Genomic DNA, 25,458 nt, shown 5'->3' with positions numbered 1-25,458 from the left:
TTTGTGTGATTTTAACGGATGTTTTAATAATGGATGCTTTAATTGCCTGGTTTTAAGTGTAACTGTTTATTTTTGGAGTTGTATGTTGTTGGCATCGAATTGTTGCCTGTTGTAAGGTTGCCCTGAGTCCCCTTCGGAGTGAGAAGAGCGGGCTACAAATGTGGGAATTAAATAATATTATTTATTTACTTACAGTATTTATATTCTGCCCTTCTTTCTCACCCTGAAGGGGACTCAGGGGGGATCACAATGCACATCTACATGGCAAACATTCAATGCCATTAGACATACGACATATAGACAGACACAGAGGCAATTTAACATTTTCCAGCTTCCGGCTTCATGAGGGTATGCTCGATTCCAGCCACAGGGGGAGCTGCTGCTTCACTGTCTACTTATGATACCGAGTCCTTGATAGTAGCACTTCCTCATTCCTTTCTGCACGCAGCTGGCAGTGTTATGGTGTTGTAAATTAGTTAAATTAGCCTCCCCACATAAATCGGTACCTAAATTTTCTACTCGACAGATGCAACTGTCTTTTGAGCTGCTTAGGTCAACAGCAAGATAGGCTATGAATGGTCGGGAGCTTAATCTGATCCCATTACCTCGGAGTAACCAACTCAAAGGACCATACACTGTGCTTCTGGGGATGGGTTGGTTTGGTCCCAACCCATCAGAGTTAAATCGAAGGTGAAGAGCAACACAACAATGAGGAACCAAGGACACATTTTCCATAAGAACCAAACGTTTATTAGTTCTCCAAAGGCACCAAGGACTCTAACACATAAATAGCTAACTCATATAAAAAGCTCTGATTTTAAAGTTTCCAGCTCCCTTGAAATACCTGGCTGACGCACCCGACAATCCACAATTCAATACATTCCTATTGACCTTGAACCTCATCTCAACTTCTTTACATGCCGGTTGTCTTTCACGCTAAATCAAACATTAGTCTTTCAAATGGTAGCTCTCATTTCCCATTTCCCAACCCCATCTGGCACCCTCTGGACTTCCAACTCTCATCATCCCCAGCAATGTCCTCCAATGAGAAAGTATGGTGGGAGATGTAGTCCAACACATCAGAAGGCTAGCAAATGGAATAAACCACCTTAAGTGGTAGGCATTAGAAGGGAAATGTAACTACTCACCTCAAACTCTGCAAATGTACATTTTCCCAGCACTAAATTCTATACCTGTTGATTATTTTTTGACTGCATATGGAGATTCAAGAAATGACATCTACTCTTTGGGTCAAGCTATTGAGATGTACCTTAGAGCATCGTGTAAGTTATAGGAAAGGGTGGGACCATCTGACCAGCAGATTTCTCCCAGCTAGCACCTATTCAGTCTGATATTTTTAATAAAAAAAAATACAAGAGGTATGGCCAAAGAATTTTTGTTGGATTTTTGGTTGTGTGTATATGAAATGTAAATCAAGTGTTTCAGCTGTTTTGCAACCGTTTTGAAACAGTTAACAGCAGGCCAGTTTGACTGACAGCCTGCTGTGACCTATGAGACATGATTTCCGGCCTTGGAGGTCAGAACTTCCTTCGGACTAAGGAATGTGCCTTCTTATCTCTCTGTTGAACTGTGCGAGAGATGAGCCGAGCCGAAGAATGCCAGCTTCGAGCGATGGACTTTGCTGCAATTGTAAATATCTCTGTAAATATTAAATAGATGTTTGAACCTCAGACTGCAGATGTCTTTGAGTCTGATTTTGGAGGAATTGGTGAGGGCAGAAATTCACCAATTCATCAGGGTGCTGGTCCGGAGCATGATTGATTGATGGTGTTTGAGGAAACCCACCCATCACGCACCCTGACCCCTGGCACTGATCTTGACATTTTTCACCTCTGCTTCTAAAAGTCAACAGCCAAACCCAATCAGAACTATGCTTTTCCATTTCTGTGGTCTGGTTGAGTGGGAATTCATTGGGAGTTGAGGAATTGTATCTCTGCATTATGAAGGAGGTGGACAGGATGGTCCACGTGCCTCCTTACAACTCTTGCAATTGTTTGATTCTCGGATAGAAACTCTCTCATTTGTTGCTACCCAGTGATGAGAATAGCTTGGAAACATCAACTGAGACTCCACCCGTGGAGTCACACAATTGTGCTATGCAGTCATGTGCTGAATGGCAAGATCACATAATTCAATGGTTCTCAACTTGTGGGTCCCCAGGTATTTTGTTTGGCCTACAACTCCCAGAAATCCCAGCCAGTTTACCAGCTGTTAGGATTTCTGGGAGTTGAAGGCCAAAAGGTTGAGAACCACTGACATTATTAGAGGTCTAAGACCCACAGTGGCGCAATGGGTTAAACCCTCATGCCAGCTGGACTGATGACCTGAAAGTTGGGTTGCTGACCTGAAGGCCGCCAGTTGGAATCCATGACATGGGGTGAGCTCCCGTCTGTCAGCTCTAGCTTGCAGGGACATGAGAGAAGCCTCCCGGCAGGATGGTAACACATCCAGGCATCCCCTGGGCAATGTCCATGTAGACGGCCAATTCTCTCACACCAGAAGCAACTTGCAGTATGTTCTCAAGCCACTTCTGATACAATAAAAATAATAATAACAATTAGAGGTGCCCCAAATGCCCACGTGAATGAGCAATTTATGTAACCTCAAATGTGTTGTCGAAGGCTTTCATGGCCGGGATCACAGGGTTGTTGTATGTCTTTCGGGCTGTGTGGCCATGTTCCAGAAGTATTCTCTCCTGACGTTTCACCCACATCTATGGCAGGCATCCTCAGAGGTTGTGAGGTATGGATAAACTAGGCAAGGAAAGGAGAAAAAAAAACCTCAAATGCACAATCATTTGTGCAACAGGACAAAATTGGCCTCAAATTGGCCTCAATCTCAAACTGAATGCAGAAATTCCACATTAGACAAAAATGTCCAACCTTTTTTCACAGGGAAATATATGCACAGGCTATATTTCAGAAAAAGAAATAGGCAAAGCCACCTCTTGAGTATTCCTTGCCGAAGAAAACTCGAAATTCATGGAGTCGCCACACGTCAAGAGGTGACATAAAGGCACACGCAAGACATTGCAAAATGAATTTAAGAGCCTCGGCATGCAAAACTTATGGATCCAGCGCCTGCCTACCATGAAACAGATGAAAAGCAGTTGCTTTGGGTGGCAAAACATCAGCGGTGGTTAGACATGTCCAAAAAATCGTTTTGAATCGTATATCGGAATTATTTCGGATTGTTCTCGCTTTTTGATACGCATTCCAAGACATTGTCTCACAGCGCAACCAGCAATGTAATTCGAACCATTGTTGGCCCATTCTCTAATTGTCTCTTAATGTTTCGTTAATTTTTTTTCCCCCCAAATTTTTTTAAATATATTTTTTAAAATATTTTTTAAATTTTTTTTTGTTTCTGCAACCTACCTAGAATGGGAGCTTAGCGCAGCCTGACATGGCTGCCGCTCCCCAGCCAATCAGAAGCTTCCACGATGGACGCAAAGGTGGGGGCTAGGGTTGATGAGGATAGCTCAAGAAATGAGAGCGGGAGAGCCCTGTAAAGTCCCCCCCCCTTTCTTTTTGGGCGATTGCGCATGCGCGTCCGCCATTTTAGAAACATTTAGAATCATTACGAATTTTCGGAAATATCCGAAATTTTTGGGTAAAAAAATCGGAAATACTTTCTATATTAAAGCGCCAGCGCCCCCTACTTTAGAAACGAGAATTGAAACATTTTTTTCATCGATCGGACATGCCTAGCGGTGGTAACAAACTGCTTGAAGACAAAGCTTCAAGGCCTAGAAGAAAAGCCATCCTGCTGCTTTCAGATGCTGTGGATGATGTTGTCCCATCATCTCCAGCGTTGACATCTTTTGCAGAAGGAACTCTGTAGCTTCCTTTCAGCCTCAGGATATGAAATGTTTTGGTGTTTTATGGAAACCCTTGTAGCTATGTTAGTTTTTTTAAAGTAGCCTTTTGGGGAAAAAAAATCAACCGAAGAGGTAGAAACATCTACACACCAATCCAACCAAAGTCTTCTCCTTGGCGTAACAATTATGCAGAACATCAGGTTTGCCCAGTCTCCCTTTTCTCCTTTGAATCTATGTCCAAAATTTGGGTGTCCCAAGTCCAAATGAGGAAGATGGAAGGAGGTTAAGGCGAATGCTGTAGTCTTTCTTCCCAATTCGAGACATCTGATGGGAACCACCAGACAATGAAACCAAGCCTATCCAGAGTTAACACTTAGGAGTATGAATAAGGGGAAAACGGGTGACTGAAACCAGTAAACAGAAGTTGAGATGTCTCCACGAGGCTCTCCCGTGTTTTCTACAGTCCACTTCTGAAAGAAGAGCCCACAGAGTAGGACCTATCTGGGGTTATCACGGCATTCCCTCCTGGTTCCTGTCAGTCTATTTCCTCTCCCATGTCTGGAAAGAGAAAGAGAAAGAACAATGGAAACCACACAAAGAACAAGACAACACACCAACACTCCAAGTGTTTTAGAGTTGGAGTCCAAAACACTTGGAAGGCCCAAATTTGCCCATGGACACCCATCAAGACCTGTAGATGCAACCATCCATGCATCTGCTGCAATGCAGAAGGCTCAGCATGCAAGGAACCACTCTTGCTTCTCACCTTCTTTGATATCCACACTCTTCAGAGGCTGCAAAGCTGTCAGAGGGGAAAAAAGGGAAGTCATGATGTCAAGCAAATGGAATGAAGAGAGCAACATGAAATCTTGGAGGATCTGAACTTCAAGACACAAGGGTTGAGCCACTAACAGTAAGGTTTACTATCATAGTAAAAAAAATGTCTCTTTCAGTCAGCACAGCACTGTCCTCTGCTGGACATTTTCAACTTTGTCTCTGAACTATAGCAAGTCAAGAGAACATCAACTTGGAGTATAATTTCTTCTACAAGGCTTTCTGAGAGGACTTAGAATTATAGAGTTATAAATTTGGAAGAGATCACAAGAGACATCCTGTCCAATCCTCTGCTATGCAGGTTTTGATATGACCTAAAGGTAACGGTAAAGGTTTTCTCTTGACATTAAGTCTAGTCGTGTCTGACTCTGTGGGTTGTTGCTCATCTCCATGTCTAAGCCGAAGAGCCGGCGTTGTCTGTAGACACCTCCAAGGTCATGTGGCCATTGGCAAGACTGCATGGAGCGGTACCTATTGATCTACTCACATTTGCATGTTTTCGAGCAGCTAGGTTGGCAGAAGCTGGGGCTAACAGCGGGAGCTCACTCCGCTCCCTGGATTTGAACCTGCAACTTTTTGGTCCGCAAGTTCAGCAGCTTAGCATTTTAACACACTGCGCCACTGAGGGCTAATAATAATAATAATAATAATAATAATAATAATAATCCATATCCAGACTGACAAAGTTCTGGAACACAACACACCAGACATCACAGTTGTGGAAAAGAAAAAGGTTTGGATCATTCATTGGAACTTATGCCTCAAGTACCACCTCCCAGCAGTAAAGAACTGGTGGGATCACAAACCAGCAAAGATAATGGAAAATGAACTTGCAAAGATACTATGGGACTTCCGAATCCAGACTGACAAAGTTCTGGAACACAACACACCAGACATCACAGTTGTGGAAAAGAAAAAGGTTTGGATCATTGATGTTGCCATCCCAGGTGACAGTTGCATTGATGAAAAACAACAGGAAAAACTCAGCCACTATCAGGACCTCAAGATTGAACTTCAAAGACTCTGGCAGAAACCAGTGCAGGTGGTCCCGGTGGTGATCGGCACATTGGGTGCCGTGCCAAAAGATCTCAGCCAGCATTTGGAAACAATAGACATTGACAAAATCACGATCTGCCAACTGCAAAAGGCCACCCTGCTGGGATCTGCACGCATCATCCGAAAATACATCACACAGTCCTAGACACTTGGGAAGTGTTGAACTTATGATTTTGTGATACGAAATCCAGCATGTCTATCTTGTTTGCTGTATCATAATAAAATAATAATAACAACAACAACAACTTTCTTTTTAACCCACCTCCATCTCCCCGAAGGACTCGGGCCAGCTCATATGGGACAAGCCCAATCAGCAGAGTTAAAATATAGCGTAGGATTCAGAAGAACAACATCATAATAAACAAAATAGACAGCACATAAAATAACACAGTATAAAACACTATTTACTGGTGTAAATAGTAAACAATTCTGATCTCAAATCACACAAACCTGTCTTGGATCCTTCTCCTTCGTCTTGTTCCTCTATCCCTGGAAGCATGTGTTGGGAAAGACAAAGACAAAGGATGAGAATAAATTAGACAAACCGACAACTCAAGGACTTCCTTTGCTGGTGTGTCGTTCCCACTTATGTGTCAGAACAGAGAAAAGTAGACCCTCTTGTTTATGAAGGTTAAGGGCACAGAAGCCCTGTGAACATAGAAAAGAACATGTTGGGAGTGGAGGACATGATCTACGGGTGGACCGCGAACAAAAAACGATGCACAATTCACATTACCGGCTTTCTCTTTCTCTTCTTTGCAGCTCTGGCGGATTTTCTTCTGGCACACATAAGCCAAGGCGATCAAGAGGACGACAAGACAGATGGTCAAACCAACAGTGACCCAGAGGGCCACAGCTGGAAAGAGAAGGTGCTGGCCTAAAAAAGAGAGAAAAGAAGAGAGACGGTCACTCAACAGCGTTGAAGAAAAAGACAGGACTTGCAAAAACAATTCCAGGATGATAGTTACAACCTTCTTGAGATCCTAAGAAGCTTTGGATTAAAAATACAGTAAGGAGCCCCCGGTGGTGCAGTGAGTTAAACTGCTGAGCTGCTGAACTTGCTGACTGAAAGGTTGGTGGTTCGAATCCGTGGAGCGGGGTGAGCTCTTGCTGTTAGCCCCAGCTTCTGACAACCTAGCAAATGTGAGTAGATCAATAGGTACCGCTCCAGCGGGAAGGTAATGGCACTCTCTGCAGTCATGCCGGCCACATGACTGCAACTCATGTTTTTTAATACCTATTTTGTATGCTGACTTTTTATGACTGTTTTTATCAATATTGTTGTTTTTATTGTTGATTGATGTGTTTTATTGCATTGTTTGCTCTTATATTGTTATGTCCGGGCATGGCCCCATGTAAGCCGCCCCGAGTCCCTTCGGGGAGATGGGGCGGGGTATAAGAATAAAATTATTATTATTATTATTATTATTATTGACAACACAGGCTCTTCGGCTTAGAAATGGAGATGAGCACCAACTCCCAGTCGGACACAACTAGACATAATATCAGGGAAAACCTTTACCTTTTTACACTGCCATATAATCCAGTTCAAAGCAGATAATCTTACCTAAAAGCTCCCTTAGCCACAGGATTGCATCCCTCTGTACCGAAAACTATGTTTTTGGGTCATGGTTGACAAATTAAATTTAATGGTTAACTTGAACCATGGCCCCAAAATATAAGCTTTGGTACTATTGAAGTTTCAAGTGTCAAGACTGTTGCTGGAAAACGTTTTCCATCTCTATATTTTCACTGCAGAGGACTAAATGAATGTCATCCTCATTAGAACTGACAAGAGTCCAATAGTTCGCTCAGACCCTTCCAAAACGGAGGTCTACCACGTCGGCGGATGCTTCAAACGCGGTCTTTTCACGGGTTCTGAGAAGACAGGCAAACAGCAGGTTGAATTGCCCTATAAAACACTCCATTAACCTTTGAATAATTATGCTAATAAATTCAAATAGGAGCTGATCCGTCACACTTCACTTGGAGGAAGTGTGAAAGGGACCGAGCTTGAAAAAACGACGGATTTCCTATGGAGAGAGAGCTATTCTTTTTTGTGGAGGGAGGAGAGGAAGACTGCAAACTCATCTCAGCTGTCAATAATTCCCAAATAACTCAACATAGGACATCAACATTGACTCAGCAACTCAGCAAGTTCCCATTAAGTCAGCAGATCAACAATAGTTCAGAGACTCCACTTGATTTGTGGCTACACCAAAGAAAGGACGTCACAACAGGCGTTATAGGTGCCTGTCCTACTCCGTCACCATTCAAGCGGTGGCACGCCGTCAGCCAACAGGTTTATGCTCCTTAAGAGACCCTCTTTCACAAGCTAGCAGTTGCCGAGCCAAGGATAATTAAACACTAATTAATGTTACCTGCAAGTGAACAAGGTTACACAGAGCTCGAGGGTGTCTATAAAAGTTGAGATGGCGTGAAGACAACTGGAAGCCACTCGGAAGAACCAAGACAAGTTACCCAAATGGGAACACTGTAGAATTTGAAGCGGTTTGACATCACTTTAACTGCCATGACTCAGTGCTATGAAGTCCTGGGAGCGGCATTTGGTGTGACGCCAGCACTCTTTGGCAAAGAAGGCTAAAAGACCTTACAAAACTACATATCTCTCAGATATAGGGATCGTATGGTACTCAGAAGTGGTTTTGTCCATTCCTTCACTCTGACCTATAGCCTATGGCAACTGGTATTTGTTGATGGTCTCTATCCAAATATTAATCAGATGGGAACTGGTGCCTTTAGGACAGAGGTCCCCAAACTAAGGCCCGTGGGCCAGATGTGGCCCTCCAAGGTCATTTATCTGGCCCTGTCCTAAACTTTAGACTTAGGCTTGACCTAAGACAACCTGGTCTTTGGAGGTCTCTTTGCTTACCTATGGCCTTATTAGATCATCTAGATGGTCTTTGAAGGTCTCTTTGCTTAGCTACAGACTTATGAGACCATCTAGATGGCTTTTGGAGGTCACTTTCCTTACATATGGTTCTATGAGACCATCTAGAAAGGGTCCCTTTCCTTACCTATGGTTTTATGAGATTGTCTAGATGGCCTTTGGGGGCTCCTTTCCTTACCTATGGTCTTCTGAAACCATCTAGATGGTCTTTGAGGGTCCCTTTCCTTACCTATGGTCTTCTGATGGCCTTATGAGGTCATCTAGATGGCCTTTGGGGCCCCCTTTCCTTACCTATGGTCTTATGAGTCCATCTAGATGGTCTTTGGAGGTCTTTTTGCTTACCTATGGTCTTATGAGATCGTCTAGATCAGGGGTCCCCAAACTAAGGCCCTCCAAGATCATTGACCTGGCCTGTGTCCTAAACTTTAGACTTAGGGTTGACCTAAGTCTGAAATGACTTGTAGGCACACAACAACAACAATCCTAATTTTTTACTATTTCATCATAGTCCAGCCCCCCAACAGTCTGAGGGACTGTGAATCGGCCCTCCACTTAAAAAGTTTGAGGACCCCTGCTTTAGGACATTTAAGCTTGTTGTTGTTGTTGTGAGATGCCTTCAGACTTGAGTTTTGGGAGGAAGACAAGACAGATATCAAAGGATAACAAGTCTGCTTGTATCTCCTTCAATATACCTGTGATGGTGACTGAAGCATGTGTCTCCTGCTGAAGCAAGGGGTTCTTCACCAAGCAACTGTATGTGCTGTTTGGTTCAAGTACCACACGCAAGATGCTCCTCACGTCAAAAAGGCCTTCCTCGTTGGCCACTTGCGACGTAGTGATGTTCTCCGTGATGTTGTTCCCTTGGCCATCGTGCCAGAGGACCATGGCCTCAGGGTAACCAGAGAAAGTGTGGCATGTCACCGTAACCAGGTCTCCTGGCTTCAGGTTCTTGTTGGGTTCCAGGTTCAAATTGGGCTTGGAATAGAAAGCTGAAGAAGAAGAAGAAGAAAGAAATGGTTAACAGATCTGTGAAAACTCAAGCCTGAACTTAGAGATCTTCATTGGCTTTCATGAACTGGAATCATCTAGGATAGATGGTGGAGCAAACTAGTTTTGTCCAGACCCTAGATTCAAATTATTTTAGGAACGATATCCCACCTAAATATTAAGAATAGCATTTTAATAAAATAGCTGTTGGATGGTAGAGTGGACTGATCTTCATGAACTGGAATCATCTAGGATAGATGGTGGAGCAAACTGGTTTTGTCCAGACCTTAGAAGGTATAGATTCAAATTATTTTAGGAACGATGTCCCACCTAAACATTAAGAGTAGCATTTTAATAAAATAGGTGTTGGATGGTGGAGTGGACTTTCTTGGAGAGTTGTGGTCTTTAAAGAGAGGTTGGTTGAACATCTTGTAGATGTCCTTCAAAAGTGAATTTCTGCATGGGAATACACATAAATCAAAGAGTGCATCTATACCACGCATGGGCAAGCTTGGACCCTCCAGGTGTTTTGGACTTCAACTCCCACAATTCCTAACAGCCTACCGGCTGTTAGGAATTGTGGGAGTTGAAGTCCAAAACACCTGGAGGGTCTAGCTTGCCCATGCCTGGTGTACACTGTAGAATGAATGCAGAGTCCATCTCCATTATCATTATCATCACTCCCATCATCCACTTTGCTCCTAGCTCACCTGCAACTTGCAGTGCCACAGCAGCGCTACTATAGTCCCGGACCCTGACAAAACAAGTGAAGCTCCCTTCGTCGGAAATCTGGATTCGCCGGAGGAGCAGGGAGACATTTCCCTGAGGCAGTTGGTCATAGAAGAGGGACGTCCGGTTGGCGTAGCTGCTTTCTTGGTTGGCCAGCTGGTCCTGGCCCTCGGAAAAACTGTGTATCAACCGCTTGGTATCGGTCAACTGCCAGATAAGACTGAGGTCATCCAGGCTGAAATTGGCATCCGGGGAGAAGGAGCAGCGAAGGGTGGCATCCTGGCCAACAAGGGCCACCGCGGGGTCATTGGGAACCTTGATTTCTAGGCAACCTGGTGAGAAAGAGTGTGGAGATGAAGGTGGAGACATCTCATGACCTTCATGAGATGTCAACAATCTGGGACCCACCAAGGATAACCTAAGGTTTGGGTTGCTGTGCATATTTCGGACATTCCACAGACATGGACCTACAAAGCTAACCTGGGGTTGTTGCTACAATCAACAGGTTAGCTTCAGATCAGATGACTGTTTATGATGGATCATCACGCTAAGGCTCCTTAGATGGATCCCATAGCTCTCTATGGGGGGAAATACCTCTCTCTATTTCCCAAGGATGAAATAATTGAGATTTGTGATCTCAAAGCTTAAACTTTGATGGGTCCCATATCCATAAAGATGGTCATCAGATGGTTGATTCAGATGGAACACACTTCTAAGGGGCCTTAGATGTATCCCATAGCTGTCTATGGGAAGAAATATCTCTCTTTATCCCAGGCTTGGGATAAACTTTGATGGGCTTAAACTTTAATGGGTCCCATATCCATAAAGATCGTCATCAGATGGTTGATTCAGATGGATCACACTTCTAAGGGTCCTTAGATGTATCCCATAGCTATCTATGGGGGGAAATACCTCTCCCTTTCCCAAGGATGAAATAATTGAGATTTGTGATCTCAAAGCTTAAACTTTGATGGGTCCCATATCCATAAAGATGGTCATCAAATGGTTGATTCAGATGGATCACACTTCTAAGGGTCCTTAGATGTATCCCATAGCTATCTATTTCCCAAGGATGAAATAATTTAGACCTGTGATCTCAAAGCTTAAACTTTGATGGGTCCCATATCCATAAAGATGGTCATCAGATGGTTGATTCAGATGGATCACACTTCTAAGGGTCCTTAGCTGTATCCCATAGCTATCCATGGGGGAAATACCTCCCTCTCTTTCCCAAGGATGAAATAATTTAGATCTGTGATCTCAAAGCTTAAACTTTGATGGGTCCCATATCCATAAAGATGGTCATCAGATGGTTGATTCAGATGGACCACACTTCTAAGGGTCTCTAGATGTATTCCATAGCTATTATGTGACAAAATATCTCTCTTTATCCCCGGCTTGGAGTGACTCAACTCTCCAATAATGGGCTGGATTCTCAACAACTCTACTCAACAGACCCAATAGTGAAGAAGTGTGGGAGATGCTCTTCATCAACATCTGGGATCCTTTATAGCATGATGAACCCGCCTTAACTATAATTCATAAAATCTGGGGTTTATCGTTGGGTAAGAACTGTAAATGTCCCTTACCACCGACTCCCATCAAAGCCTCATGGCTACCATTTCTGATGAAGAGAATGATGCCAAAGTTTTGAAGAACAGCAAGTAAGCAGCTGGTCTAAATCCACTAATGGGACCAGGCTTCATCTGATCTTGGATGCTAAGCAAGGTGAGTCCTTGTTGGTACTTATGGGTCATATTTCAGAGACAGGAGCTGGAAAAAACAACTCTGAGGATTTCTTGACAAGGAAAACACTACGAAAATCATGGAACCATCACAAGTCAACAAGCAACTTGAAGACAACACAACATGGTAGGGTACTGCTGCCCCCTTCTGCCCACCAGGTGCAATTACATCCTCTTCTTGGAATTCCTAACTGGTTTGGAAGGTGAGAATGAAACACAATTATGTGAGGCTAATACATTACCCAGGAAATTTGTGATATCTTGATGGGAAGTCCCCACCCCCACCAACGGAGATTGCAGGTCTTTTAAATCATAATTCTGGTCACTGTTATGGAAGCCGGCTTTATAGAGAGCAAGAAACTGCTGTTACATATTGAGAGAGGGATTGAGATAAATCAAGCAACTCAGCTCTTGCATTGCAGCTGCATTGACTTCATGGAATGTAGAAAATACTCGAGGTTCTCCGATTCAGACACTAGATGTCAGCCTTAGCCAGATCTTTGCCATACTGGAGATAGTCCTATAAAAATTATCCTGCAGGTAGTTTAAAATATTCATAAATAACTTAGTCTTCTTGTTACAATTATCATTTTATATTATTATTATTATTATTATTATTATTATTATTATTATTATTATTTTATTATGACACAGCAAACAAGATAGATATGCTGGATTTCGTATCAAAATATCTCAAGTCGAACACTTCCCAAGTGTATTATTATTATTATTATTATTATTATTATTATTATTATTATTATTATTATTATTATTATTATGCCATGATCATTTCCATCAGCATGTTATTGCTGACTTCAGGAATTCTGGGAATTGTGTTGCCGAAGGCTTTCATGGCTGGAATCACTGGGTTGCTATAAGTTTTCCAGGCTGCATGGCCATGTTCCAGAAGCATTCTCTCCTGACGTTTTGCCCCACTTGCCTAGTTCCCAACAGACCTCACAACCTCTGAGGATGCCTGCCATGGATGTGGGCGAAATGTCAGGAGAGAATGCTTCTGGAACATGGCCTCCGAGGTCATGTGGCTGCCATGACTGCATGGAGCGCTATTACCTTCCCATTGGAGCGGTACCTATTGATCTACTCACATTTGCGAGTTTTTGAACCGCTAGGCTGGCAGAAGCTGGGGCTAACAGCGGGAGCTCACCCCGCTCCCCGGATTCAAACTAGTGACCTTTCGGTCAGCAAGTTCAGAAGCTCAGCGGTTTAACCTGCTGCACCAAGCAGAACTCCTTAGGGCCATTTAAATAGAGGATAGATGGCCATCCGTCAGGAGTGCTTTGATTGTGTCTTAGGGCTGGATTGGATGGTCCTTGTGGTCTCTTCCAACTCTAGACTTTTATTATTCTATGAAAAGTCTCTCATATATGTGTGTGTGTATATATATATGTGTGTGTGTGAATTTAAAATAAGGTCTTAGACTATAAAACATCCTGGATCAATCAGAATCTACTCAGAGATACGTGCGGCTACTACTTACCACCCAGAGCTGATAATGCCAGACTCAAGATCAGCTGCTGAAAGTACATTTTCTGTAGGAGGAAAAGGCCTTGGAGAGCCTACTTCAGCAGAGGCGTGAAGGCAGAATCGGAGGCTGCGATCTTTACTTTTCCTGGCAGGAAGATCAAGCAGGTAAGGACATGAATATAAATTCCTGAAAGTACAGAGCAGAGAGAGAACCCGATCAGAGACATGTGGGTGCATAATTCTGGTTACACAGTTTATTTCCATCCAAAAACTTTCCCTTTGGCAGCAACGAGATGACTCAAGACGGGCAACAATGCATCTGCAGTGAGCAGTGTGACCCCACTTTAACTGCCATCAACCTAAGAAGGACTTTTCTCCCCAAAAATAATATTCAGTGTACACCTGACAGCTCTATTCTTGCCTCTATACTTGGGGCTCTCCAAGCTGGAGAGGAAGGACTTCCTTTGGGAGAAAAGATAAAACTATTTCCAGCTGGGAGAATGAACCAAGGTCTAGAGCAGGCAGAATCCTGGTGTTGAAGTATTGCAAAACAAAGAATCCCCTTGATATCTCCCAAACCACAATATTATCCGCTTCCTTCCCAAGGAAGAACTGCAGCAAATAGGAGGAAGAGCGTCCCAGATGTTGTGCCTTCCTGAGCCAGGATTCCCTTCTGATCCTTTTCTGTCTCCAACACAGAAATGACTGCAGCTGCTCAAATAATAAAATAATAATAACAATAACTTTATTTTAATACCCCACCTCCATCTCGCCAAAGGGACTCAGGGCAGCTTACATTGGGCCAAGCCCAAATAATAACAGACATTGTAAAAACACAAATAAATAAAACAGATCAATAAAACAGACCAATAAAATATGGGTTGGATAAAAACATGAAAAACATGTCCATCTCCATTGGACCATCAGAACACTGCCCAACAATGGTCAAATATATTGTCATGGGCTTTCGTGGCCGGAATCACTGGGTCACTGTGAGTTTTCCGGGCTGTATAGTCATGTTCCAGCAGCATTCTCTCCTGATGTTTCGCCCACATCTATGGCAGCCATCCTCAGGGGTTGTGAGGTCTGTTGGAAACTAGGCAAGTGGGGTTTAGTTTCCAACAGGATGGGAGAAGGAACTATTCCATCCTGAATGTTGCAATTGGCTCCCTTGAATAGCACTGTATAGCCTTACAGCTTCAAAGCCTGGATGCTTCCTGCCTGAGGGAATCCTTTGTTAGGAGGTGTTAGCTGGCCCTGATTGTTTCCTGTCTGGAATTCCCCTGTCTTCTGAGTGTTGTTCTTTATTTACTGTCCTGATTGTAGAGTTTTTAAAAATACTAGTAGCCAGATTTTGTTCATTTTCATTGTTTCCAGTTAACACTTCCCAACAAAGGATTCCTCCAGGCAGGAAGCAGCCAGGTTTTGAAGCTGCAAGGCTATTCAATGCTAATCATACTAGCCAATTGCCTCAAACAGAGAAGATTTTTTTCACTCACTCTGGACATCATTCCACAGACATGTAAACCCCACTTGCCTAGTTTCCAACAGACCTCACAACCTCTGAGGATGCCTGCCACAGATGCAGGTGAAACGCCAGGAGAGAATACTTCTAGAACACAGTCATACGGCCTGGAAAACTCATAGCAACCCAATGGTCAAATATTCAAACTATGTGAAAACACAATCTTAAGTGTGTGCCCCAGAGACCACAAAAAGTCCGCCGGGTGTCATAAGAGAGCTTCAGGAGAAATGCAGCAAATCCAAATAGAGCCATTTGGTTTAATTTACACGCTTTAGCCCCAGGCGAGAAATTGGAAACAAGATATGCACAGTGCCAGAAACCTTCAAACAATAAAAAGAATTACATAATTTCCACTACAGAAAATCCCAGGCATAACCTCAGGGCTGAACCAGATGACAAATCCAAGGGCATGGCTTTCATTAAATTTATGTCATGCTCGAGGAGTTTGTGTCTCTCTAATACGCCTATCGCCATTACAATTAAGGGCGGGGGGAACACAGTCCATTTCCTTGCTAATGTGGATCAGCAGAAGGCCACAAACATCAGCAATACCAGGACTTTGTCTTCTGAACATACATACAAAGTATAGTCTTAAAGTAGAATGTATTTTCTGGTATTTCCCTTAAGAATGGTAGAGAGAGTATTAAGTTCAGTGGAGCGCAAAGGATATGACTGGCTTGCTTTTATTTGTATGGACCTTTCGCACACCCTAAGGCATTGTTTTTCCTTAGTGACCTGGAAATGGAATTGAAATGGTGGCTTGATATGAAACTCAGTATTAGTAATATTGTATCTGACAATCCTTTTCCCCAGGGTCAAGTTCTTAATGTAATGTTGACTCATAAACAAGGCTTTAATGGCCGAAATCACTGGGTTGCTATGAGTCTTCCGGAAGATAATGCTTCTTGAACATGGTCATACAGCCCTGAAGACTCAAAGCAACTCATAAACAGGTTTAGTTCAGCCAGGGTCTCCTGCACCATTAATTAAAAGCTTCCTCCTTATTGTTACTTTTAACGCAATGGCTCCCTCTTCAGGGGAATGATATTATTACAGATTAATTGTCTCTGGTAGTCTGCCCTTGTTCCTTTTGGAAGGGAGCTTCAATTACTGGCATTCTCTACAGGTAAACCTCCGTTAATGAAATACAGTAGACTCTCAGTTAACCAGAACTCAAGCAACTGGCAAAAAAATCAAATAGATAATAATTTAAATTAAAAAGTTGTTTTTACAATGCAGTTTAGTTAATCTTTATTTATTTTTAATTATTGTTTTTCAATAGTACAACAACAATTTATTGATTAGCCAGTTGGCCTTATCAAGCACAGACAATACAAACATGAAATACAATGGGCCCGGGCTGTGGCGCAGGTGGGAGAGCAAGCCAGTGCAATTAACTGCAATGAATCACGCTGACCAGGAGGTCATGAGTTCAAGGCCCGCTCGGAGCCTATGTTTGTTTGTCTTTGTTCTATGTTAAAAGGCATGGAATGTTTGCCTATATGTGTAATGTGATCTGCCCTGAGTCCCCTTCGGGGTATGAAGGGCGGAATATAAATGCTGTAAATAAATAAATAAATAAATAAATAGTAATATCAAGCTGATGCAGAATTTATGGCATTATTATTATGTTTATGTATACCCCACTTTTTCTCTCCACAAAGGAGGATCAAAGTGGCTTACTTTAAAAGCATTTCAATACGATTTAAAAACTACAAACATTAAAACAGAATTAAATATCAATGGCATTAAAAAATTCAAAGTTAACATCCATAACTGATGGAGAAATATGGGGTACAGTATTATACCTATATTTAATAGTAACTCTCAAACAACCAGAAACTACGTTTATCCAGCATCTACCAACCCACATAAAAACAGCCTTGTGGACACAGTATTTATTATTTCTTTGATTTTTTGCTGATTAAATAACAATAATAATAATAATAATAATAATAATAATAATAATAATAATAACAACTTTATTTACATACATATTTTGCACTTTGGCCCAGATCCTTGTTTTACTCTCCTGCTTTTAATATTTTATGCTATATGTTGATTACTATGATGGTTTTATTGATATTGATGTTTTACTGTTGGAATAATTGTTTTATCATTTTATTGTTGTATGTTTCAGGCTTGGTCCCCATGTAAGCCGCTCCGAGTCCCCATTGGGGAGATGGGGCAGGGTATAAAAATAAAGTTGTTATTATTATTATTATTATTATTATTATTATTATTATTCCGCTCCATCTCCTCGAGAGGACTCAGGGCAGTTTCCAACATGAACATAAAAAACATTAAATTATCAAAAAATACCATACAACAAAGTTAAACATAGTAAATATAATAAACAACATCATAAGACAGAACCAAAACAATTCTATTAAAAACAGACATGATTGCTTGAGAGTCCCAGTTGCTTGAGTTCTGGTTAACTGAGAGTCCACTATATGTACATGTAAAACAACCAGAGTTTTTTTTAACAAAATAGGGGCTTCTACAAACTAGTTGAAAACTTCCTCCAAAATGCATCTAGGGATTGTAGGGGCTTTTACAAACCAGTTGAAAGCTTCCTCCAAAATGCATCTCGGGTTTAAGCTTGAGAGGCAGATTTATCTAATTCTCTACTTCTCTCTGTTTTGCTTTTTCCCACAATCAGGGATTCTGGGGAATCTAAGCATTTGAAATCCCATTTCCAATCCCACAGAGCCCAGTAAGATCCATGTTGTTAATACTAACTTAATTCTTTCCACTCTTCTGCCTGCCTATTCCCGGCATTGTAATTATCTTTCCCACTGTGGTATATCTCTATATTTTTAAATGCCCAAGAACCATCTATTTATAAAGCCCTGTCTGTGTTTATATCTTTAGCCGTGTGATGATATCTCCTCCACCCAGGGCTCTCCCGGTTTTCCTTTCACCACCAACGCATTATGATGGTTGCCAAGTCGAAAATAACTGGCTCCAATTGGATGACATTGTCTCAATGTCCTGCTCTCAAAGATTGCCTACAGATAGCACAACGGGCATCACAAGACCGACAGCAAATACACACCCAACACACTGTAAGGACTTAGTTGGGAGTTCATTCCAGATCGCCATAATGCCAACTTGTAATGCATTGCCTGCTGATGGTATAGTCAAACCAGAGTGTCCAGATTCCTAAAACTTACCATTGAAACACAAAACTGTGGGTAATAGCGAACCCTATTGAAATGAATTACTGTATATACTTGAGTATAAGCCTAGTTTTCTAACCCTTTTTTAGGACTAAAAAAGCCCCCTCGGCTTATACTCAGGTGAGGATCCTGGTTGGCCAATATTTGGGTCAGCTTATACTCGAGAATATATGGTACATTTATTATTTTTTTCTATTATTATTGGTATTATTACATTTATTATTTTACTCTATTATTATTACATTTATTATTGTACTCTATTATTGTTGCTACTATTACATTTATTTTACTCTATTTTTATTATTATTAATACATTTATTATTTCACTCTGATCTTATTATTATTACATGTATTATTTTCCTGTATTTATTATTATTATTATTACATGTATTATTTTACTCTATTATTATTAAAAGGACACATAAGCACATTTACACTGAAGAAGATGAGAATAATGATTTGAGTTGGACAGTCTTATCTTAAATTAGAGCTTGATGTAAATATTCAAAAACATTTAACCTACTGATGCCTCGATTAATGTAATTTTTGGTATCTATTTTTTTTTTCTGAAATTTACCACCCTCGGCTTATACTTGAGTCAATGATTTCCCAGGTTTTTTGTGGTAAAATTAGATGCCTCGGCTTATATTCGAGTCGGCTTATATTCGAGTATATACTTTTGCCAGAAGGTATTATGAAGTCTTGCTGGAGAAGCCAAATGATCCTTAGAAAGGATATGCTTTGGTAGGTGAAACTATGACTACTAGTTTGGGGATCATATTATATTGGAATGTGCCACAACGTCATTGCTTTCCAAATTTCAGCCCCAAAAAGGAAAGCAAACGGGAAGATCTCAAATCTCTATGGGCTATAGAGCTATATTCATTGCATTTGGAAGCTATCTCAAGAGTTTGGGGATAAGAGGGTACTTTATTGGACTACAATTCCCATGCTGGCTGGAACTGTTGCAGAATGCATCTACACTGTGGAATTAATGTAGTTTGACCTCACTTTAACTGACATAGTTCAATGCTATGGGAGTTGCAGTTTGGAGAGGCACCAGCCTTCTTTGGAAGAGAAAATTAAAGTCTTTATAGAAATACATATTCCATTATTCCATAACATTGAGCCATAGTACAGTAGAGTCTCACTTATACAAGCTTCTGGATTATCCAAGCCATTTTTGCAGTCAATGTTTTCAATACATCATGATATTTTGGTGCTAAATTTGTAAATACAGTAATTACAACGTAACATTACTGCGTATTTAACTACTTTTTCTGTCAAATTTGTTGTATAACATGTTTTGGTGCTTAATTTGTAAAATCATAACCTAATTTGATGTTTAATAGGCTTTTCTTAATCCCTCCTTATTATCCAAGATATTCGCTTATCCAAGCAATGAGGCCTCGGGGTCTGGGACCCGCCAAGAACGGGCAAATGGGAAGGCGTCTGGATCTAACTGGATGCTTCAAACCAAAGCCCCGAGAAAGAGATTGATTTTTCCTGTGCAGCTTTAAATCCTCCAGGGAAATCAATGGGGACGTGATTTATTGAGTCAATAACCTGACTATAGATTTCGCCTTGAGGATGTGAGGAGAGGGCCAAGGTCTACAGATGCGAAACTCAGCTTGTCCCACGTTTAACTTAATTTAAGTGTCTCTTACATGAGTATACATTATGGATAAAGAACTAGATCAGGGGTCCTCAAACTTTTAAAGCAGAGGGCCGGTCCACAATCCTTCAGACTGTTGAGGGGCCAAATTATCATTTGGGAGAGAAAAAAACGAACAAATTCCTATGCACACTGCACATGTCTTATTTGTAGTGCAAAACAACAACAATAACAATGAAAGAACAATACAATATTTAAAAATGAAAATAATTTTAACCAACATAAACCTATCAGGATTTCAATAGGAAGTGTGGGCCTGCTTCTGGCCAATGAGATGGTCAGGTTAATTAGGATTGTTGTTGTTGTTGTGTGTCTTCAAGTCATTTCAGACTTTGGGCGAGCCTAAGTCCAAAATTATTTATTTATTCATTTACTACATTTATATCCCACCCTTCTCACCCCGAAGGGAACTCAGAGCAGCTGTATGTACATACAATATATTATATTATTACCATAGCACAATATTAGCATTATACTATATTGAACTATACCACTATACTGTAATATTATATGTAATATATAACATATAATTAATAATAATAATAATAATAATAATAATAATAAAACTTTATTTATACCCCGCCACCATCTCCCCAATGGGGACTCGGGGCGGCTTACATGGGGCCATGCCCGGGAAAAATACAATATAACACAATATAAAAACAACATATCATAATACAATTACAACAATACAATAAAGAATCATATACAGTACAACACAAAATCCAAAGAGCAGTATAACAGGGCAGGCCGCACTGACACTCAGTTAAAACTCGGGGTGAGAAAAGGATAAGAAAAAGGATAAGAATAAAACCACAGGGAACTAGGAAAAGATAGCAGACAGTCTAGAGGATAAATAATGGGGGCGTATCAAAAGCATGTAACAGTTACTCTCCGAAAGCACATCGGAAGAGCCATGTTTTTAGATCTTTCCTAAAGTCTGAAAGAGTGGGGGCTTGCCTGATTTCAATGGGCAATGAGTTCCATAAACGGGGGGGCCACAGCAGAAAAGGCCCTCTCCCTAGTTCCTACAAGGCGGGTCTGGGATAAAGGCAGTGGCGACAGGAGGGCCTCCCCTGACGATCGCAGAGATCGGGCAGGTTTAATAATTAATATTATTATATGATATTATTGTTAGTACTGTATTGTATAAAATGATATTATTATCAATATTATATGTATATACAATATATTATATTATTAAAACGGATATAAAAATATTATACTATAAATGAGGGCGAGGGCCAGGTAAATTACCTTGGAGGGACGCATCCGGCCCCCGGGCCTTAGTTTGGGGACCCCTGAACTAGAGAGTAGTTATGGATTATAGATGCTTTCTTTCCCATTCAAATAGGATAGTTTCCCCTGTTCTCATGAAACCAGACCAGGGAGCTAGAAGTCATTTTTGAGGATGGCCACAATCTATTTTGCCAACGGTAATACCACTTCTCCAGCTTAAAACCCAGTGCTATAATTATCAATTTCCCAGCATTACCCAACCATCTCCGTCTTCTCAGAAACACCATCCTCTGGAGGCCTGAGCATCCAAAGCAAGGCATCACAATGTTTCTCTTATCGGCTGCTGAGATGAGGAGGGGAAAACATTACCGTAACCAGGGTGCATGCACAGTGTAGAATTAATGCAGTTTACAACATTTGAACTGCCATGGTTCATTGCTATGGAATCATGTGAATTGGGGCCGAGCATTATCACTAGCAGTAATAAGATCTACCAACCGAAAGATGGCCAGTTCGAAGCCTAGTCAGGGTGAGCACCCGACGGTCAAGCCCAGCTCACTGTTTACCTAAGCAGTTCAAAAACAGCTTAGAGCTGTAAGTAGAGAAATTAAGTGTCGCTAATTAAGTGGGGAAAGTTTTTTACGACGCCATAAAAAGAAAAAGACCAGAAATGTTGGTGACCAAAAGGAAGGAGGAAGTCCTGATGGCTCTGTTGTGACTCAGCTGGAGTCTCAGAGTGATTCTGATGGGGATTGTGGGATTCAGGTTCCAGATGTTCAAGATGATAGGATTCAGGTTCAAGATGACTGTGATGGGAATTATGGGATTCAGGTTCAGAGTGTCCCTGTTGTGAGAGATGAGGAGCAGGGAGGCATTCCCATGGCAGGGAATGGTGGAGATGATACTGAAGCTAACCAGGTGCAAAGGGAGGACAGCTCCTAGCTAGATAGCAGGCAGGCAGAGGCTGATGCTAACAAGCTGTCTGGCCTTGACCAAACAGCATCTCTGGACCGAGCTGGCCTTTTGGAATTCCGAGTTTGCAGGAGTGCCAGAAGAGCAAACAAGAGAGAGGTCAGAGGCCAAAGAAATGCATTCATGCTAGGCAGGGAATACTAAAGGGTGTGCTGAGAGACAAACCTTTGTCAAAAGCAATGTCTCGTTTGGAGTAAAGAAGCAATCTCTGGCTTTCCTGGATTTCCTTGCAGTTTTATGTATCCAAGTTCATGGGACCTTGTTATGCATTCATGTAACCTTGTTTTATGCCTAATGTTTTCTTGGAGTATTCTCTATAGCTTTGATTTTGAAACAATCTTTTGGAACTTTACTTTTGCTTTTAAGAGCTACTTATTTCCTATCTTCTAATAAACTACAAAAGACTTTAACTCATGCTCAGCCTGGTGTATTTAACAAGGTGAAGCTAACCTGAGGTGTGACAGGCTCTTTGTCATAGAGAATGGAGCAACAGCACCCCCCGTGGCTGAATCCAAGCACAACTTCTAAGGCACCGAAGCTTGGACCTCGACACAACATACCTCCTCTCTGTCTGTCTGTCTGTCCAAACAGCATTGAATGTTTGCCATGTATGTGTACTATGATCCACCCTGAGTCCCCTTGGGGAGATAGGGTGGAATATAAATAACGTGTTGTTGTTGTTGTTGTTGTTATTATTGTAGTGGTTTTGTGAGGTACCAGCATTCATTGGTAGAGAAGGCTTGCAAAATGACAAATACCACGATTCCATGGGATTGATCCATGATAAGTGGCATCAAACTGCATTAACTTTCCAGTGTGGATGTGCTCCAAGTTACAACAAAAGATAGCACAAAGGTCTCTCTCCACTGTAAAGGTAAATGTAAAGGTTTCTCCTGATGTTAAGTCCAGTCATGTTCGACTCTGGGAATTGGCATCTCAAAGCCAAAGAGCCGGCGTTGTCCGTAGACGCCTCCTAGGTCATGTGGCCGGCATAACTGCATAGAGCGCTGTTACCTTTTTGCCAGAGCAGCAACTATTAATCTACTTACATTTGCATGTTTTCGAACTGCTAGGTTGGCAGAAGCTGGGCTAACAGTAGGTGCTCACTCCGGTTCCTGGATTCAAACTGCAATCTTTCGGTCCATAAGTTTAGCACCTCAGCAGTTTAACCCGTTGTGCCACTGGGGGCTGCTCTCTCCATTGATTCCACAACAAATGCAAAGTGATGATGAATTAATTGATTTTTTTCTAAAGTCAGGTTTTCCACCTACTTATCCAATACCGATATTTTCCCAACTTTGCCAGCCATGTGCTAGATCTGTATGCTATCCCATCCACTTTGCAGAACTAATAGCAACACAACTGGGCGGCGACGTAAATCCAGATGCTCTTTAGACAGGAAACATTTATGTACTCATCCAGCATTGCTTGCCCAAGCAAATTTGGAATTTACTTATTCCTTTTGTTGGTTTCTGGTTTTGGTTAAGTTGCTCTAAGACGGTCAGTGGCATCTCATTTGGGGGATTTTTCTGTGGTTCTTTGAGCTTTAAAAGAGCCGTCATTTGTGTTTGTGGGGCTACTGCCAAGTTCTATTGGGTTCCCAGGAAAAGGAACCAAAGTGTTTACACCATTGTTTTGGGTGGATGACTAAGTCTATCTACATCAGGCATGGGCAAACTTCGGCTGTCTGGGTGTTTTGGACTTCAACTCCCACAATTCCTGGCCTCAGGCCCTTTCCTCCCCCCCCCCCCCCCCAGCTGCTTAAGCTGACCATCTGTCAGCTGCAAAAGGCCACCCTATTCGGATCTGCATGCATTATTTGCCGATACATCACACAATTCTAGACATTTGGGAAGTGTCTGAGGTGTGATCCAATACAACAGCCAGGAGTGATCTTGTTTGCTGTGTACTACAACAAACAACAACAAAACTTTATTTATATACCGCCCTATCTCCTATCTACTAACCTTGCTGTGTATCAAATAACAACAACAATAATAACATTTCTTATGGAAAACATTTAGGACCCTTCTATACTGCCATATAAACCAGAATCTGCTTTGAACTGGATTATCTGCGCCTACACTGTCAAATAATCCAGTTTAAAGCAGATAATCTGGATTTTATACAGCTGTGTAGAAGGAGGCTTAGCCAATCTGATGTTGTTTACACGGTTTAGGAAGTAACTGAGTGGCTTTACTAAACACATTTGCAATCATATATTAAAATGTAACTTTCTTAAAAGAGGAAGAATAACAGACTCAATAAAATGGAGACACTATTTAGTAATCAAATAAGATTTTCAATAAACAAGAGATGTTGTTGTTCAGTTGAATCAGTTTGGGAAAGGGAATGGAAGGGAGCGGGTAAAAAAAGCAAAAAGGGTGCAAATGATGTCTTTAAAAAGTATTAAAATGTATCCAAAGGGGTTCTAGAAGCTTGGATATTAAATAACAACAACAATGTAGTAACAAAATTAATATATAGTAATGAGAGCAACACAATGAAATCAAATCATAACAACTACAGCAGCAACGTTACCCAATGCAGAGCTCAAGAGTTCACTGCTTAAAGCCAAACAAGGATCTGGATCAAGATTTCCCTTCTTTTTCACCCCTTCCTTTCGCCCCCCAGTTTAGACCCAAGTCTAAGGAGTAGCTTACTCTGTCCAGGAGGTTTTCCTCCCTTCTTTGCTGGGTTTCTTTGTTTCTTTCTCTCTTTCTTCCTTCCTTCCTTTCTTCCTGCCTCCTCCTCCTCCAGCTGCTGCCCAGGGCGGGTCTTCCAGGCCTTTGCCAAGCCAAGGGGGAGGCAGAAGTGAACAGAAGTAGTTTTCTTTTGGAGGGGAGGAAAGTCCCAGTCTTTCCAGTTTCCGGATGGGGAGGTGGCCTGGGCGAATGGGAGGATCCCTTGCCTTTCTCTCTCTTTTCTCTAGCCCAGGAGGGCGAAAAAGCAACGTGGCTGCTTTGCATGAGGCACCAGGAGAAAGCATGGAAAGGGTGCTTCTACACTAGAGAATAAATGCAGTGTGACACCCCCTTGAACTGCCATGGCTCAAGGCTATGGAATCAGAGGAGTTGTAGTTTCACCAAACTATAGATCCCAGGATTCCACATGGCATTTACAGGGCATTACAGGGCCGGGCTGTGGCGTAGCTGGCTAGTAACCAGCTGCTATAAATCACTACTGACCGAGAGGTCATGAGTTTGAAGCCCGGGTCGGGTTAAGCCTCCGACCATTAATAGCCCCAGCTTGCTATTGACCTATGCAGCCCCGA

At 41.8% G+C, this 25,458-nt stretch overlaps 1 protein-coding gene across 2 annotated transcripts; it reads right to left on the bottom strand.

Moving 5' to 3' along the window:
- Positions 1-727: 727 nt before the first annotated feature.
- On the bottom strand, positions 728-25,063 carry cd276 (CD276 molecule). Of its 2 annotated transcripts, none has more exons than XM_062963504.1 (8): positions 24,848-25,063; positions 13,602-13,733; positions 10,340-10,690; positions 9,335-9,631; positions 6,468-6,608; positions 6,182-6,220; positions 4,608-4,643; positions 728-4,399 (listed from the first exon to the last, which is right to left on the bottom strand). In XM_062963504.1, the coding sequence occupies exons 2-8, from the start codon at positions 13,648-13,650 to the stop codon at positions 4,377-4,379; spliced, it is 936 nt and encodes a 311-aa protein (XP_062819574.1). In that variant the 5' UTR covers positions 13,651-13,733; positions 24,848-25,063; the 3' UTR covers positions 728-4,376. The 2 variants fall into 2 exon arrangements, with proteins under 2 accessions (XP_062819574.1, XP_008119225.2); XM_008121018.3 differs by having other exon boundaries at positions 13,602-13,775; positions 24,848-25,062.
- Between the last annotated feature and the right edge of the window lie 395 nt (positions 25,064-25,458).

The sequence above is a fragment of the Anolis carolinensis genome, unplaced genomic scaffold (assembly GCF_035594765.1).
Source record: "Anolis carolinensis isolate JA03-04 unplaced genomic scaffold, rAnoCar3.1.pri scaffold_11, whole genome shotgun sequence".
Lineage (NCBI taxonomy): Eukaryota > Metazoa > Chordata > Lepidosauria > Squamata > Dactyloidae > Anolis > Anolis carolinensis.
The sequence above is the reverse complement of the archived record's forward strand: the minus strand, read 5'-3'. Positions and strand labels throughout refer to the sequence as shown.

Coding starts and splice junctions, on each gene's coding strand:
- cd276 (XM_062963504.1), bottom strand. CDS start 13,650: ATGTACTTTCAGCAGCTGATCTTGAGTCTGGCATTATCAGCTCTGGGT. Junction 10,691..13,601: donor GGCATTATCAGCTCTGGGTG/GTAAGTAGTAGC, acceptor CTTTCTCACCAG/GTTGCCTAGAAATCAAGGTT. Junction 6,609..9,334: donor TGCTTCAGTCACCATCACAG/GTATATTGAAGG, acceptor TCTCTTTTTTAG/GCCAGCACCTTCTCTTTCCA.